The sequence below is a fragment of the Mustela putorius genome, unplaced genomic scaffold (assembly GCF_011764305.1).
Source record: "Mustela putorius furo isolate JIRA1106 unplaced genomic scaffold, ASM1176430v1.1 tig00537303_pilon_pilon_pilon, whole genome shotgun sequence".
Lineage (NCBI taxonomy): Eukaryota > Metazoa > Chordata > Mammalia > Carnivora > Mustelidae > Mustela > Mustela putorius.
Window position 1 is genome coordinate 72,060 of NW_025422441.1, and position 12,674 is coordinate 84,733.

The 12,674-nt window shown below is 47.7% G+C and overlaps 1 protein-coding gene across 5 annotated transcripts; it reads left to right on the plus strand.

Annotated features, from left to right (window-relative positions):
* Position 1: 1 nt before the first annotated feature.
* Positions 2-11,254, plus strand: LOC101682296 (zinc finger protein 252). 5 transcript variants are annotated; one of them, XM_045074040.1, is made up of 5 exons: positions 2-161; positions 1,930-2,004; positions 2,330-2,456; positions 3,481-3,594; positions 7,209-11,254. In XM_045074040.1, the coding sequence occupies exons 2-5, from the start codon at positions 1,969-1,971 to the stop codon at positions 9,569-9,571; spliced, it is 2,640 nt and encodes an 879-aa protein (XP_044929975.1). In that variant the 5' UTR covers positions 2-161; positions 1,930-1,968; the 3' UTR covers positions 9,572-11,254. The 5 variants fall into 5 exon arrangements, with proteins under 5 accessions (XP_044929975.1, XP_004779424.1, XP_044929976.1 ...); XM_004779367.3 differs by having other exon boundaries at positions 8-113; XM_045074041.1 differs by lacking the exon at positions 2-161 and adding an exon at positions 170-1,165.
* Positions 11,255-12,674: the final 1,420 nt, after the last annotated feature.

The window sequence follows — 12,674 nt, forward strand, 5'->3', positions numbered from 1 at the left end:
AGCTGGAGGGCGCGGCGGAAGTGCAGTGCGGGCGCTTCCCGTCCGGCCGCTCGGGCTCCGGCGGTCGGCAGTCTGCGAGCCGCACCTCCGCCCCAGCCGCGGAACCGCCCGACGTGAGTCGGCGCCGGTGCGGGGGTCGCGGAGGCGGCGTGGAGTGTGCGGTGAGAGGCGGGCGGGGGAGCGGCGGACGCCCCCGCGCAGAGCTCGCGGCCGGGGGTCCGGGCTCCCCAGGCCGCCGCGGCGGGGCGGCGGCGCGGACGGGGAGGGCCTCAGCGAGGGGCGAAGCTGGTTGTGCTCAGGGGCCGCGTCGGGGTCAGGCCCGTGCGGTGCACGCGGCCGAGGCGAGGGGGGCCGGGGCTGCGGTTGTGAGCGCGGCGGGGAAGGGGCCGAGGCGGCTGGGGACCGGCGGGAGGTGCCGCGCGGCGGGTGCTCGGGAAGCCGTGCCGCAGGGGTGGTGACTGCGGGTCCTCACGGTTCGCCGACAGCGCGCGGAGCGCCCTGTGCGTTTTCTTCACTACGTTCTGGAAAAGCCCCTCGGGATGAGTCTCACTTTAAGTCCGTGCGGAGACGCAGGTCGCGTCCCCGAGTTTGCACCCGCGGGCGGTGTGTCCGGGATGGGGGAGCCCGCGCCTGCAGCCGCGGGGCTACCGGCCTCCGGGTCCGCCTGCAGGCGCGCTCGCGGTACGCGCCTCCTCGGCCGGGCGGGGGCCCTGGAGGTGGGAGTCGGCTCTGGGGCCGAGGCTCCTCCCGATGGCGCGCGCCGCCAGCTCCCAGTACCCCGGCCCGCGCCGGCCTTTCTCTTGAGCTTTGGGCCTGATTCTTCCCTTGTAAATTGAAATTCAACGTGTACCAAAACGGCTTTTGGGTTTTACCCTTACATGGAGGTTTGATCCCTCAGAGTGGATGCCGCGTCGTCGCAGAAGCGGGGCCCACCTTGGTTTCTCGTCCCAGACCTGAGTCGTCAGCAGGTGCTGGCGACGACGCGGCTGAAGCGCACCTAGGGTCTGGCCCCTTGCGGCCGGCGCCCACCGCTCTGGCCCAGGAGACTGCCGGCTCTGCTGGATTGCTGCTGGAGCCTTGCGGCGGTGTTCTGTTGACATCCGCACACTCCCCAGCCGCCCCGCAGTCTCTTCTCCGAGCAGCAGCCGGAGAGGCCGCCCGGCAGGTCGGAGCACTGCCCAGATCCTCGGGATACCTCCCAGCTCATTCAGAGTGAAAGCCCATGTCCTGTAGCCTATGAGGCACCCCTCCCTCCTCTCTCGTGCCCTCCCCTCATCCACTTCAGCCCCTCTGGTCTCCTTGCCCTTCCTTGAACACATCAAGTGGGCCATCGCCTCACCCCCGTTGCCCTTGTGCATGCCCCTTCCTGGAATTGATCTGCCCTAAGGTCCACACGGTGCCTGCCCTCACTCCGTCCAGACCTCTGCTTTGGTGTTGCTTTACCAAAGTTGCCTTCCCTGGCCATCTCCCACCACCAGCTGCTGCCCTCATGCCGTTCATTCTTTCTATCCCTTGTCGTCACCTGACACGGGCTTTTGTTTGTCAGCGGCCCTATTTGCTTGCACACCGCCTTAGGTAGGTGCCTGGTCTGCTTGTTCTCAGCTGTTTGCCCACTTTCCAGGACCCTCAAGGTGGTCCTGAGATGCAGCCTATTGTCTGCCCTGGCCAGGTGCATTGCTGGGGCCATCATATAGTGGCCTGAGGATGCTGTTGTCCCAGGGGCTGCTGGGGAAGCCTTGTGGTGGAGAAGGGAATATCGTCTCAGAGACCACTGGGTGTTTAGTTCCTCTGCCCTTCCCAGGGCTTTCTGGCAGCCGCAGACTTGGTCTCTGCTGCCATAGACCTCTTGAGATCTAGGCACGGAAGTCTCAGTGCTGCGGTGAAAAGCAGACTGGTCACACTCCATTCCAGCCTTCCCTCTCCCTGCAGTTTCGCCCACCTCCTTGGGACAAGCTAAGAGATGCAGCGATGGCCGTCAAAGATCTCCTTCCTCCTGGGCCTCAGGTGAGTGGTCCTCTTGAGATACCTGAGCCCTTTCTTGGCTAAAGTCTCTCCATGGTTCTCTCAGTGAGGAGCTGTCTTCACCAGTGTTCTCAGCCCCTGAGTTCCAGGCCCTTAAATGTGCTGCACACTATCTTCCCAGTCCCTGCACTAGGCATAGTAGAGGGCAGGGGTTGGGCAGACAGAGATAAGTCAAAATGGTGCTGGTCTCAAAGAGCCCACAGTCTTGTGAGGACAACAGTCTGGTTCATGCATTCAAAGGGGTTTTGCCGATCATGAGCCACCCTGGGCCTGACCCTGGAGTTGCAACAAGATATTATCGTTCCAGGTTTTGGTTTCTTTTGAGGAAGTGGCTGTGTTCCTTTCCCGGGAGGAGTGGGGCTGTCTGGGCCCTGCTCAGAGGGGCCTCTACAGTGATGTTATGCTGGAGACCTACAGAAACTTGATCTCACTGGGTAAGGCTTCTTCTGAAGTTCAGCTCTGGGTTCCGTGCTCGTGAACAGCTCTAGGGTTAGACTCAAGGCTCAGAGACATCTTTCCTCCAGGCCCAAACACAAGGCATTTCTGATCGTGGTTTCAGGTAAGCCTGGTCTGCACAGAGTCTGTACCACAGACTCCCCAGTTTCCTTGTAGGAAATATGGAAGGAGAATATCATTCATTAAACCCTAAGTATTTTCACATCCAGAGTCAATCATAATGCATCTTCATGGTTGGTGTTGGGTTAAATGGTTTCTAGTGGACTCTGAGGCTAACATATCATAACTTTTTTTTTGAAGAGATTTATTTATGATCTCAGGGTCCTGGGATCAAGCCCCACATCAGGTTCTCTGCTCGGCAGGGAGCCTACTTCCCCACCTCTCTGTCTGCCTATTTGCCTACTTGTGATCTCTCTCTCTGTCAAATAAATAAATAAAATCTTTTAAAAGGAATATTTTTTAAAAGAGAGGGTTTTAAAAAAAAAAAAAAGAGGGTTTATTTGTGTATTTGAGAGAGAGACGGTAAGCACAGAGGGAGAAACAGACTCTACACTGAGCAGAGAGCCCAATGCAGGGCTTAATCCAGAACCCCGGTATCATGACCTGAGTCGAAGGCAGATACTTAACCCACTGAGCCACCCAGGTGCCTCATATCATAACTTTAAGTTCACACAGGTAGTCAGCGGCAGATCTAGGATTTGAATCCGTTTGGTTTTCAAGCCCTCCCTTACACCAAACGTGCTGCTTCCCTTTAGTCCTCATGGAAGTCAACACCAAGACTCTATTATTAGAGTCTTCTAGCATGATGTGTTCAGGCCCCTTATCCTTGGCCCCCAGAAGAGCTGCGTTTACTTTTCTTCAGCAGGGGAAGAGGCCTGCATCTCTTTCCTTTTACAGACAAGTGGCAAGGGAGGTCATGAACAGGACACAGGTGCTGCCCATGGGGCCACCTTACCCTGGACTTGGGTGAATTGTCAGCCTTGCTTCCTTTCTCTGGAGCAGGACTTCAAGGTTCCAAACCTGATGTCATCTCCAGGCTGGAGAAGGGGGAAGAGCCATGGGCCCCATACTCACCGAGAATTGAGGAAGGCTGGATCTGGAGTCATGGGAGTGAAAGTGAGTCTCCAGGAATGCTGCCGTGCTCTCCTGCCCCTGCTGGCAGGGGCTGTCACTTCGCCAGACCCTTCTCTGTGAGTCTGGACCACATCTTTTGTCACGCCAGAGCTTTGCTCTCCCTCTGCTCCGTTCCCACCTCTCTTTTCTTTCTGATCTATACCCATAAATGAGTTCATGTTTCCCTAACCCTACAAAATGTTCTTTCAATCCCAGAAAAGAGCTCAGGTGTGTTTCTGGCAGCTGACTGCCTCAATTGCTTCTGTGTCACCCAGTCGTTCTCAGGCCTTGCTGGCCAGCTCTGCCTTGGCTGCTTAGGAAGGCCATCCAGAGACATGCCCTCTGCCCAGACTTACTCCTGCTATTGCTCAGAGTTCCCAGGCTGATTCGGGGCCTTGGAGAAAAACATGAGCTAGGGTTTCTTCCTATGCAGCAAAGGGTATGGGCATGTAACTAGTAAGCGGAGCACCATCTTCAGCTACCACAGCCACTAACGATACCGGGAGTCTGTGCTCAGGGCATGCCCAGTGCTTTGCTGACACAACGAACTTAGCAGTCCTCCAGTATCCTCACAAAGTTGGTACCCAAGAAACTGAGGCACAGAGAGATGTGGTTGCTGGCCAGAGATCACACAACTGGTCAGGAACAGAGCTCGGTTAGACTCTGGCATACTGGCTCCACACCCCATGTGTTCTTTTTCCCCTCTTAGAAACAGTTTTATTAAGGTATATTAAGTGTATAATATGCTATGCATATCTAAGATGTGCAGTTTGGTAACATTTCCGTGCTCTGTACTGTATGTGTGAAACCTTCACTATAGTCAAGATAGCAAACATGCCCATTACCCCCCAACGTTTTCTGCTGTCTCTGCAATTCCTCCCTCTTACCCCTTCCCATCCCTGTCATGAAGCAGTTACTAGTCTGCTTGCTGCCAATGTGAATTACATTTCCTAGAGTTTTATGTAATTGGAATCATAGAACATGTACCCTTTTTTTTGTCTGGCATCTTTTGACTCCACGTAATTCTTTTGATATTCATCTGTGTTTGTATCAATAACTCATTTATTTATTTTGGTTATTATTTTCTTTGTATGGCTATGCCACAATTTATCAAGTCCGTTAACAGGCATTTGGGTTGTTTCTAATTTGGGCTTAGTACAGATAAAGCTGCTGTGAACATTTGCGTACATATCCTTGTAGGACCATATGTTCCTTTTCTCTTGAATAAATACCTAGTAATAGCATGGCCAGATTATGTGCTGGTGTATACTTAACTTTTAGGAAACTGCCAGAATGTTTTCCAAACTGGTTGTACCATTTGACATTCCCCCAGCAATGGATGCGAGTTCCATTTCCCCTGCATGCTGATCACTTGGTGTGCTCAGTCTCTTTTTAAATTTTAGCTGCTCTGATGAATGTGTACTGGTGTCACATTGTGGTTTCACTTTTGATTTCTCTGATAGTTAAAGATTCAGAGTGTCTTGTTTTCCTTCTGTGTATTTTCAGTGGCAAAGTGTCTGTTCATATCTTTGCTTATTTTTTAACTCAGTTTTTGTTCTTGTCTGAAGTTTTACAGAGTTGCTTTCTGGATATAGAGCTCTTCCAGACACAAGCCCTTTATCAGATAGATGCTGTGCATAGGTTTTCTCTGGGGGCTTCATCTCTACTCTCTTCCCGTGTCTTGGAAGAGGAGACATTTCACTAAATTCTGATGAACAGCATCTTGTCATTTCACTCTTTTGTGGGTTGTGCCTTCGGTGTCACATCTGAGAAACCGGCTTAATTCAAGAGGTTTTCTTCTTATAGAAGAAAATTTTATAACTTAGAAATTTTAGGTATTTGGGTCTGTGATTCATATTGAGTTGGTTTTTGTGTCTGGTATGAGTTATGGAATCCAGTTAAATTTTTAAAAATGATGTCCAGTTCCAGCAACATTTGTTGCAAAAAACCATCCCTTCACCACTAGTATTGCTTTTGTGCCTTTATCAAAAATAGTAAAAAATAATAAACTAAATCCCTTGGAAGTACTGTGAGTTGGTCACTGAAGTCTGTTAAAATGACATAGCCCAATTTTACATCCATCTATTCAACGTTTTCAGCTCCGTTTCCTTGTCGGCTGAACGGTCTGAGAGTCACAGCCTGTTACAGCTCTAATCATAAGCAGTCGACAGAAGAGAGGCTCCATGGTGCTGCTGTGGCATCTCACAGCAGGGCTCCCCTCACTGTTCTGACCTGCTTGTCCTTTCAACAGTCCTTGTGTTCACATGATTCAGTGGTTTTGTTTGGGTTTTTTTGTTTTGTTTTTAGTAAATTTCCTTTAATTGGATTTCAGAATTCATCTGTATCACAGTTTTTGTAAATATTCAGGTAATTTACTCACTGGGAATGTGTGCTATGGGTTATTGCCACGTTTAGCTGCTCTGCCCGTGCTGCACCTGCTGTTTGGATGAGTAGCTTACCTCTTCGTATCTGTTTTCTCTGTTTACCCTGATTTGCTTCTGTGAAGCCAAATTGTCCATAACTTTTTTCTCAATATCCGTTAATGTGTATACCTTTTATTCATTATAAGCCATTTATCATTCTTTTTTTTTAAGATTTTATTTATTTATTTGTCAGAGAGAGAGAGAGCGCACACAGGCAGAGAGGCAGGAAGAGACAGAGGGGGAAGCAGGCTCCCTGCCGAGCAAGAAGCCCGATGTGGGACTCGATCCCAGGTCGCTGGGATTATGACCCGAGCTGAAGGCCGCCACCCAACCAACTGAGCCACCCAGGTGTACCTCATTCATTTATTTTTTTAAAGATACTCATTTAGGGGCATCTGGGGGGCTTAGTCATTAAGCCTCTGCCTTCAGCTCAGGTCATGATCCCGGGGTCCTGGGACTGAGCCCTGCATTGGGCTCTCTGCTCAGCAGGAAGCCTGCTTCTTCCTCTCCCACACCCCCTGCTTGTGTTTCCTCTCTCTGTGCATCTCTCTCTGTCATATTAATAAATAAAAAATCTTTAAAAAGAAAAAAAAAGGATGTATTCATTTATTTCAGGGGGAGGGGCAGAGGGAAAGAGGCAGACTCTGTGCTGAGCCTAGAGACCAACACAGGGCTTGATCTCATGACCCCAAGATCATGACATGAGTCAAAATCAAGAATCAGACACTTCACCAACTGAGCCACCCAGGCACCCCTCGTTCATTTGTTTTTAAACAGATATTTGAATAAGTATTATAAGTAGGCTAGAAGAAGACACCTTGTTTGCAAAGTAGGAACAGTGACATGAGCAGTCGTCTTCTTAACACTCTAGTCACCTTTCTAAAAGCTCTTTTCCTCAGGTCATCCCTCACTGTTCCTGCTCCATCTGTCCCTAGTTAGCCCAGATGTAAGCCTTTGACCTTGGACTTCTCTCTTTCCTTCCTTCCGTCCCACACCAGCCTTCCTTGCTTTGATAACATACTTCTCTTCCCCTCTTTCCTCTTCTCAATCCCAGTGAGATGGTTTTTTGGATCTGCATTCAGGAAATGCAGTATGCTCCTAGGAGATAGTTGTTTTGTGTTACTATTTCTATTTATTCCCTAATTCTTTCTCCCATGGTAAAATATGAGCAACTCATTTGTCCTGTTCTTTCAGGTTTTGAGTCTTGGACAGGAAAGAGGGGATTGACTCCAAGACAGAAAATTTCCAAAGCAGTGGGGTCCCAGAGAGCAAAATCAGAAGAATCTGTAAAGAATATTTCCAAGGAACCTGATTTTGAAGAGATGAGTAAAACTGAGGGAAAATTAAAGAACTGCTGGAGAAAATCTGCAGAGGAAGGGTTTAAGAAATCCTTCTCCCAGAAGAGCAGTTCTGGGACAGTGACATTGACACATATGAAAACCCCAATTAGAAGGGAAGGCCAGAAATCCAGTTCTGTGGAGGTAAACTGCACTGCAGATCCAAACCCGTTTGGATTTCATAGAGCATCTAGAGGGAAGAATCTCCACCAGAATGTGCCGTGTATGGATGACTATCAGCAAAGCCAGGACCTCACTAATCGCCAGTGTTTCTCCCCAGAAGAAAGAGCCTGTCAGACAGATGTGTGTGTGAAAATGCCCAGGCAGAGTTCAGTTCTTAGTGAGAATCAGAGGGTTAACAATCCAGAAGAATCCTTTGAGTATAATGAGTATGGAAAACCTTTCAGCCTGAGTAGAACTCTTTCTCAGCATCAGAGAAGTCATACTGGAGAGAAGCCCTGTGAGTGTGATGGGTGTGGAAAAATTTCTCAGCACTGCTCTGTCCTAAGCCAACATCAGAGAGTTCACTGTGGAGAGAAGCGCCATACCTGTGCTGAGTATGGCAAATCTTCCAGGGATCATTCCTATTTCATTCAGCACCATAACACTCACATTGGAGAAAGACCTTATGAGTGCAGTGAATGTGGGAAAGCTTTCAGTGTACGTTCATCTTACAGTCAACATCTTAAAATTCATACTGGGCAGAAACCTCATGAGTGTCATCAATGTGGAAAAGCCTTTAGACATAGCTCTAACCTGATTCATCATCAGAGAATTCATAGTGGAGAGAAACTGTACAAGTGTAAGGAATGTGGGAAGGCTTTCAGTAGACACTCTCACCTCCTTCAGCATGAACGAACTCATTCTGGAGAGAAACCTTATAACTGTACTGAATGTGGCAAAGCCTTCAGTGCACGATTATCTCTCATTCAGCATCAGAGAACTCACACAGGAGAAAAACCCTATGAATGCATTGAATGTGGGAAATCCTTTAGCTTGAACCGAACCCTTACTGTTCATCAGAGAATTCACACTGGAGAGAAACCCTATAAGTGTAACGAATGTGGAAAATCCTTCAGTCAGCGGTCCCAAGTCATTCAGCACAAGAGAATTCATACTGGAGAGAAGCCTTATGTCTGCAATGAGTGTGGAAAATCATTCAGTGCTCGCCTGTCCCTCATCCAGCATCAGAGAATTCACACTGGAGAAAAACCTTATGGATGCAGTGAGTGTGGGAAAACCTTCAGTCAGAAGGGACATCTTATTCAGCATCAGCGAATTCACACTGGAGAGAAACCCTATGAGTGTAATGAGTGTGGAAAAGCTTTCAGTCAGAGTTTTAATCTTATTCATCATCAAAGGACACACAATGGTGAGAAGCCCTATGAATGTAATGAGTGTGATAAAGCCTTCAGTGTGCTCTCTTCCCTTGTTCAACATCAGAGAGTCCATAATGGTGAGAAGCCCTATGAGTGTCACAAATGTGGGAAAGCCTTTAGCCAGGGCTCACACCTCATTCAGCACGAGAGGAGCCACACTGGGGAGAAACCCTATGAATGTAACAAGTGTGGGAAAACCTTTGGGCAGATATCCACCCTAATTAAGCATGAGAGAACACACAATGGAGAGAAACCCTATGAGTGTGGTGATTGTGGGAAAGCCTTCAGCCAGAGTGCACACCTTGTCCGCCATCGAAGGATTCACACTGGAGAGAATCCCTACAAGTGCAGTGACTGTGGGAAGGCCTTCAACGTCCGCTCCTCTCTTGTGCAGCATCACAGAATTCATACTGGGGAGAAGCCTTATGAATGTGAGAAGTGTGGGAAGGCCTTCAGTCAGCAGTCACAGTTTATTCAGCATCAGAGGATTCACACTGGAGAGAAGCCCTACATGTGCAATGAATGTGAGAAAGCCTTCAGTGCACGCTTATCCCTTATCCAGCACAAGAGAATTCACACAGGAGAGAAACCTTACAAATGCACTGAATGTGGAAAGTCCTTCCGACAAAGCTCTCACCTTATTCGACATCAGAGAGTTCACAGTGGAGAGCACTCTTACGTGTGTAATGAATGTGGGAAAACTTTTAGTCAGAGAATAACTCTTACTAGTCATGAGAAAATTCACACTGGAGAGCAGGCCTATGAGTGTATTAAATGTGTGGATCTCTTTAGTGCACAGGCAGCTTTCATTCAGCACCACAAAGTTCACAGTGGAGAATAACTGCTTTATTCAATAAAGTCTTCACTGTTGTATGTCAGGAGCAGTATACTGATGCGAAAGCTTCTGTTTTAGAGATTCATCTCTTGAGTGATTTAACAATGTCCCAGTGCAGTGCTAACTGAAGACAGGCTGCTGGATTATGTGGTAGAAATTCCAAGGTCAGATGACTTTCCTCCCACAGAGGGTGCCCTGTGCCTGAGTACTTGAAATGAGCCCCCTCTGAGTACACTTACTTAAGATTGTGTTTTCATAGCTCCAGACGTTAGGGTGCAGTGAGGTATTTTATGTGGTCACTTGCTTTTCCTTTCTCCTCTTCATCTATTTCAAGTTCAAGGAGAGTAACTGGAACCATTACACTTTGGTCTTTTTTTTTTTAATATTTTATTTATTTGACAGAGATCACAAGTAGGCAGAGAGGCAGGCAGAGAGAGAGGAGGAAGCAGGTTCCCTGCTGAGCAGAGAGCCCGATGTGGGGCTCGATCCCAGGACCCTGGGGTCATGACCTGAGCTGAAGGCAGAGGCTTTAACCCACTGAGCCACCCAGGCGCCCCACCATTACACTTTAAATCTGGGAAGAACCAGGTTGGGATTTCCTTGTTGGTTTGGACCTCTTCAAAAAGTTTTTGTGTTATTGTGAGGGATGTCCCTTTAACTTCAAAAGTGTTACCCCTTTTCAGCATCAGGCAATCCAAACAGGAAGAAACTAGGAGCATGAACAAAATTTGTTAAGGAGGTGAGGCATGTGTGTAGATTCAGACTTTGAGATCCTGCTAGGAAGTCAAATAACACATGGAAAATGGGTTTTCCTACAAGGTAATTTGGAAAGTCAAACTGCTGTGAATTGGGAGGAAAATAAGCATAAAGTAGACACACCAGAGCATGGGATATGACTTACAGGTTTTGTTCTCAAAACCAAGTTTGGTATATTCCATATCATTTTTTTGAGGAGAGAACGGGAGTGGTCACAGCTATTCCCTTTCACTGGGCAGCCTGGCGCTGAACAGACCCTGGTGAGGAGTGGCAGGTCCTTCTGCTGCCAGAGGGCAGGACTCGAGGTAAGGCAGAGCCACTGAGCAGCTTTTAGTAGATAGATAATTGTGTAGGTTGTCTGCGAGGTACCTTTTGTCCCCTGGAATGATGTTGGTCACCAGTGTCTCAGTGTCCTTTAGTTCTTGATGTTCGAGATGAAGTATATCCTGGGAGTACTGTCTTCCTAAACCCAGTTTTCAGAGTTGCCATCCTTGCCTGTGGTTCTTCTGCCCCGATTCACCCCGATGGGTGGCTCACTTCAGGATCCTCAGAACCACATTCTCCAGAAACGTCTTTAGCACTTTCTCCTACATTTTGATGGAAGAACTAGCATCAAAATGAGCTGAAATAGGTTGTACATACGAGAAATTCGGCAACAGCAGTCTGTGAGAGACAGTTCTAGAAGCTAAAAATCTGGCAGCTGAAAGTAGTCTGAATGAACAAGCTGAATGCCACATGTACAAACATCTCAAAGGGATTGGCTGATTAATATTTGGGATAAGCTATAATGGAGTGATGCTTTGTATATAAGAATCAGGGTAAGAAAGAAGAAAAGGTAAGAGCAATGAATTACTTAATAATTGGCCATTTTATTCCTTTATAGTGTCCTTTTCTCTAATAAAGTTATTCCAGTTTTCCTGTTTATCAAAGGTACTTTCTTAGAATTTGACTGATCTTTTCTCCTTATGTTGACATGCCCTCTATTTCAGGCCTTACTTTCCAGGTTGTCCATATAGTAGTAGTGGTCTGGGCTTAGAATGTTGAAAAGCTGATTAGGAAATCTGCATCTTAGTGATAACCCTCCTAAGCACATTTCACCACAGATAGCTTTGACTTAAATAATATAAAAACTGGAGTGAATTTAATAATAAGGGTTATTGGCCAAACAGAAATCTTGACTTTTTTTTTCTTCTTTTTGTACCTTAGCACATACCAGATATTGTGATTGAGGCTTTGCATGGGTTTTCTCATTTAAGCTTCACGGAATTTCAGTGAAGTAGGTACTTTTACTTACCCTGTTTCACAGTGGGACTGGGACACAGAGAAGCTGCTCGGTGACAGTGCTGGCTCTGTGCGGCTCTACCACCCAGGTTCTCTACCTCCTGAGTCCTACTGCATGCAAGACTGAAGGCAGTGCTAGGAGGGAGCTTGCAACCCAAGGCTGGCCCAGCTGACAGATTCCAAATGGGAAATAGTACACTTTACTTAAACATGGTTTGGCATGTGGGGGTTTTTGGGTGTTTTATCAGGGAAGGAAAATGAGAAAACAGTCCAAAGGTAGGAGCCTCTGCCTTATGACTTCACCAATCATCACTCAACAGCATGTCCCACATGAAAGGGAATGTCCATCTTTTCCTGAGGTGACCAAAACTTTAGTTTTAGTTTTGTCAGAAGCTCCTCCTTTCCTGGTTCTTCAGGCCTCTCAGGGACGTTACAACTTCTAGAAAAGGGACCCTTTTAAAAAAAAAAAAAAGCGGGGGGGTTAATTTTATTTATTTGACAGAGATCACAAGTAGCAGAGAGGCAGGCAGAGAAAGAGGAGTAAGCAGGCTCCCCGCTGAGCAGATAGCCTGCTGTGGGGCTTGATCCCAGGACCCTGGGAACACGACCTGAGCTGAAGGCAGAGGCTTTAACCCACTGAGCGCCCCAGGCGCCCCTAGAAAAGGGACCTTTAAGACACAAGAAAATAAAATTAAACTGTGTTTGCTCCAAGGATCTCTAGTATCCTTTTAAGAGACAGAAGGACTAGGAAACTGTGGCAGTGTCCTCCTCAGGACTGCATGTGATCTTAGAATGCCAAATCAGGAAAAATATTTGGGTTTCTTTTTTTAAGATATATTTATTTATTTGAGAGAGTGAGAGCATGAAAGGGGAGAAGGTCAGAGGGATAAGCAGACTCCCTGTGGACCTGGGTGCCCAATGTGGGACTCGATCCCAGGACTCTGGGATCATGACCTGAGCCAAACGAAAGCAGTCACTTAACCAACTGAGTCACCCAGGTGTCCTGGGTTTTTTTCTTTTTAATTTCATCTTTACATACAGTGGAGGTGTTTACTTAACTAAGAATCCCAAC

What these genes read in the sequence shown, in the direction of transcription:
- LOC101682296 (XM_045074040.1), top strand. Translation starts at nt 1,969, where the DNA reads ATGGCCGTCAAAGATCTCCTTCCTCCTGGGCCTCAG. An exon ending in TCCTTCCTCCTGGGCCTCAG is followed by an intron (nt 2,005 to 2,329) that starts GTGAGTGGTCCT and finishes TTATCGTTCCAG; the next exon opens with GTTTTGGTTTCTTTTGAGGA. An exon ending in CTGGAGTCATGGGAGTGAAA is followed by an intron (nt 3,595 to 7,208) that starts GTGAGTCTCCAG and finishes CTGTTCTTTCAG; the next exon opens with GTTTTGAGTCTTGGACAGGA.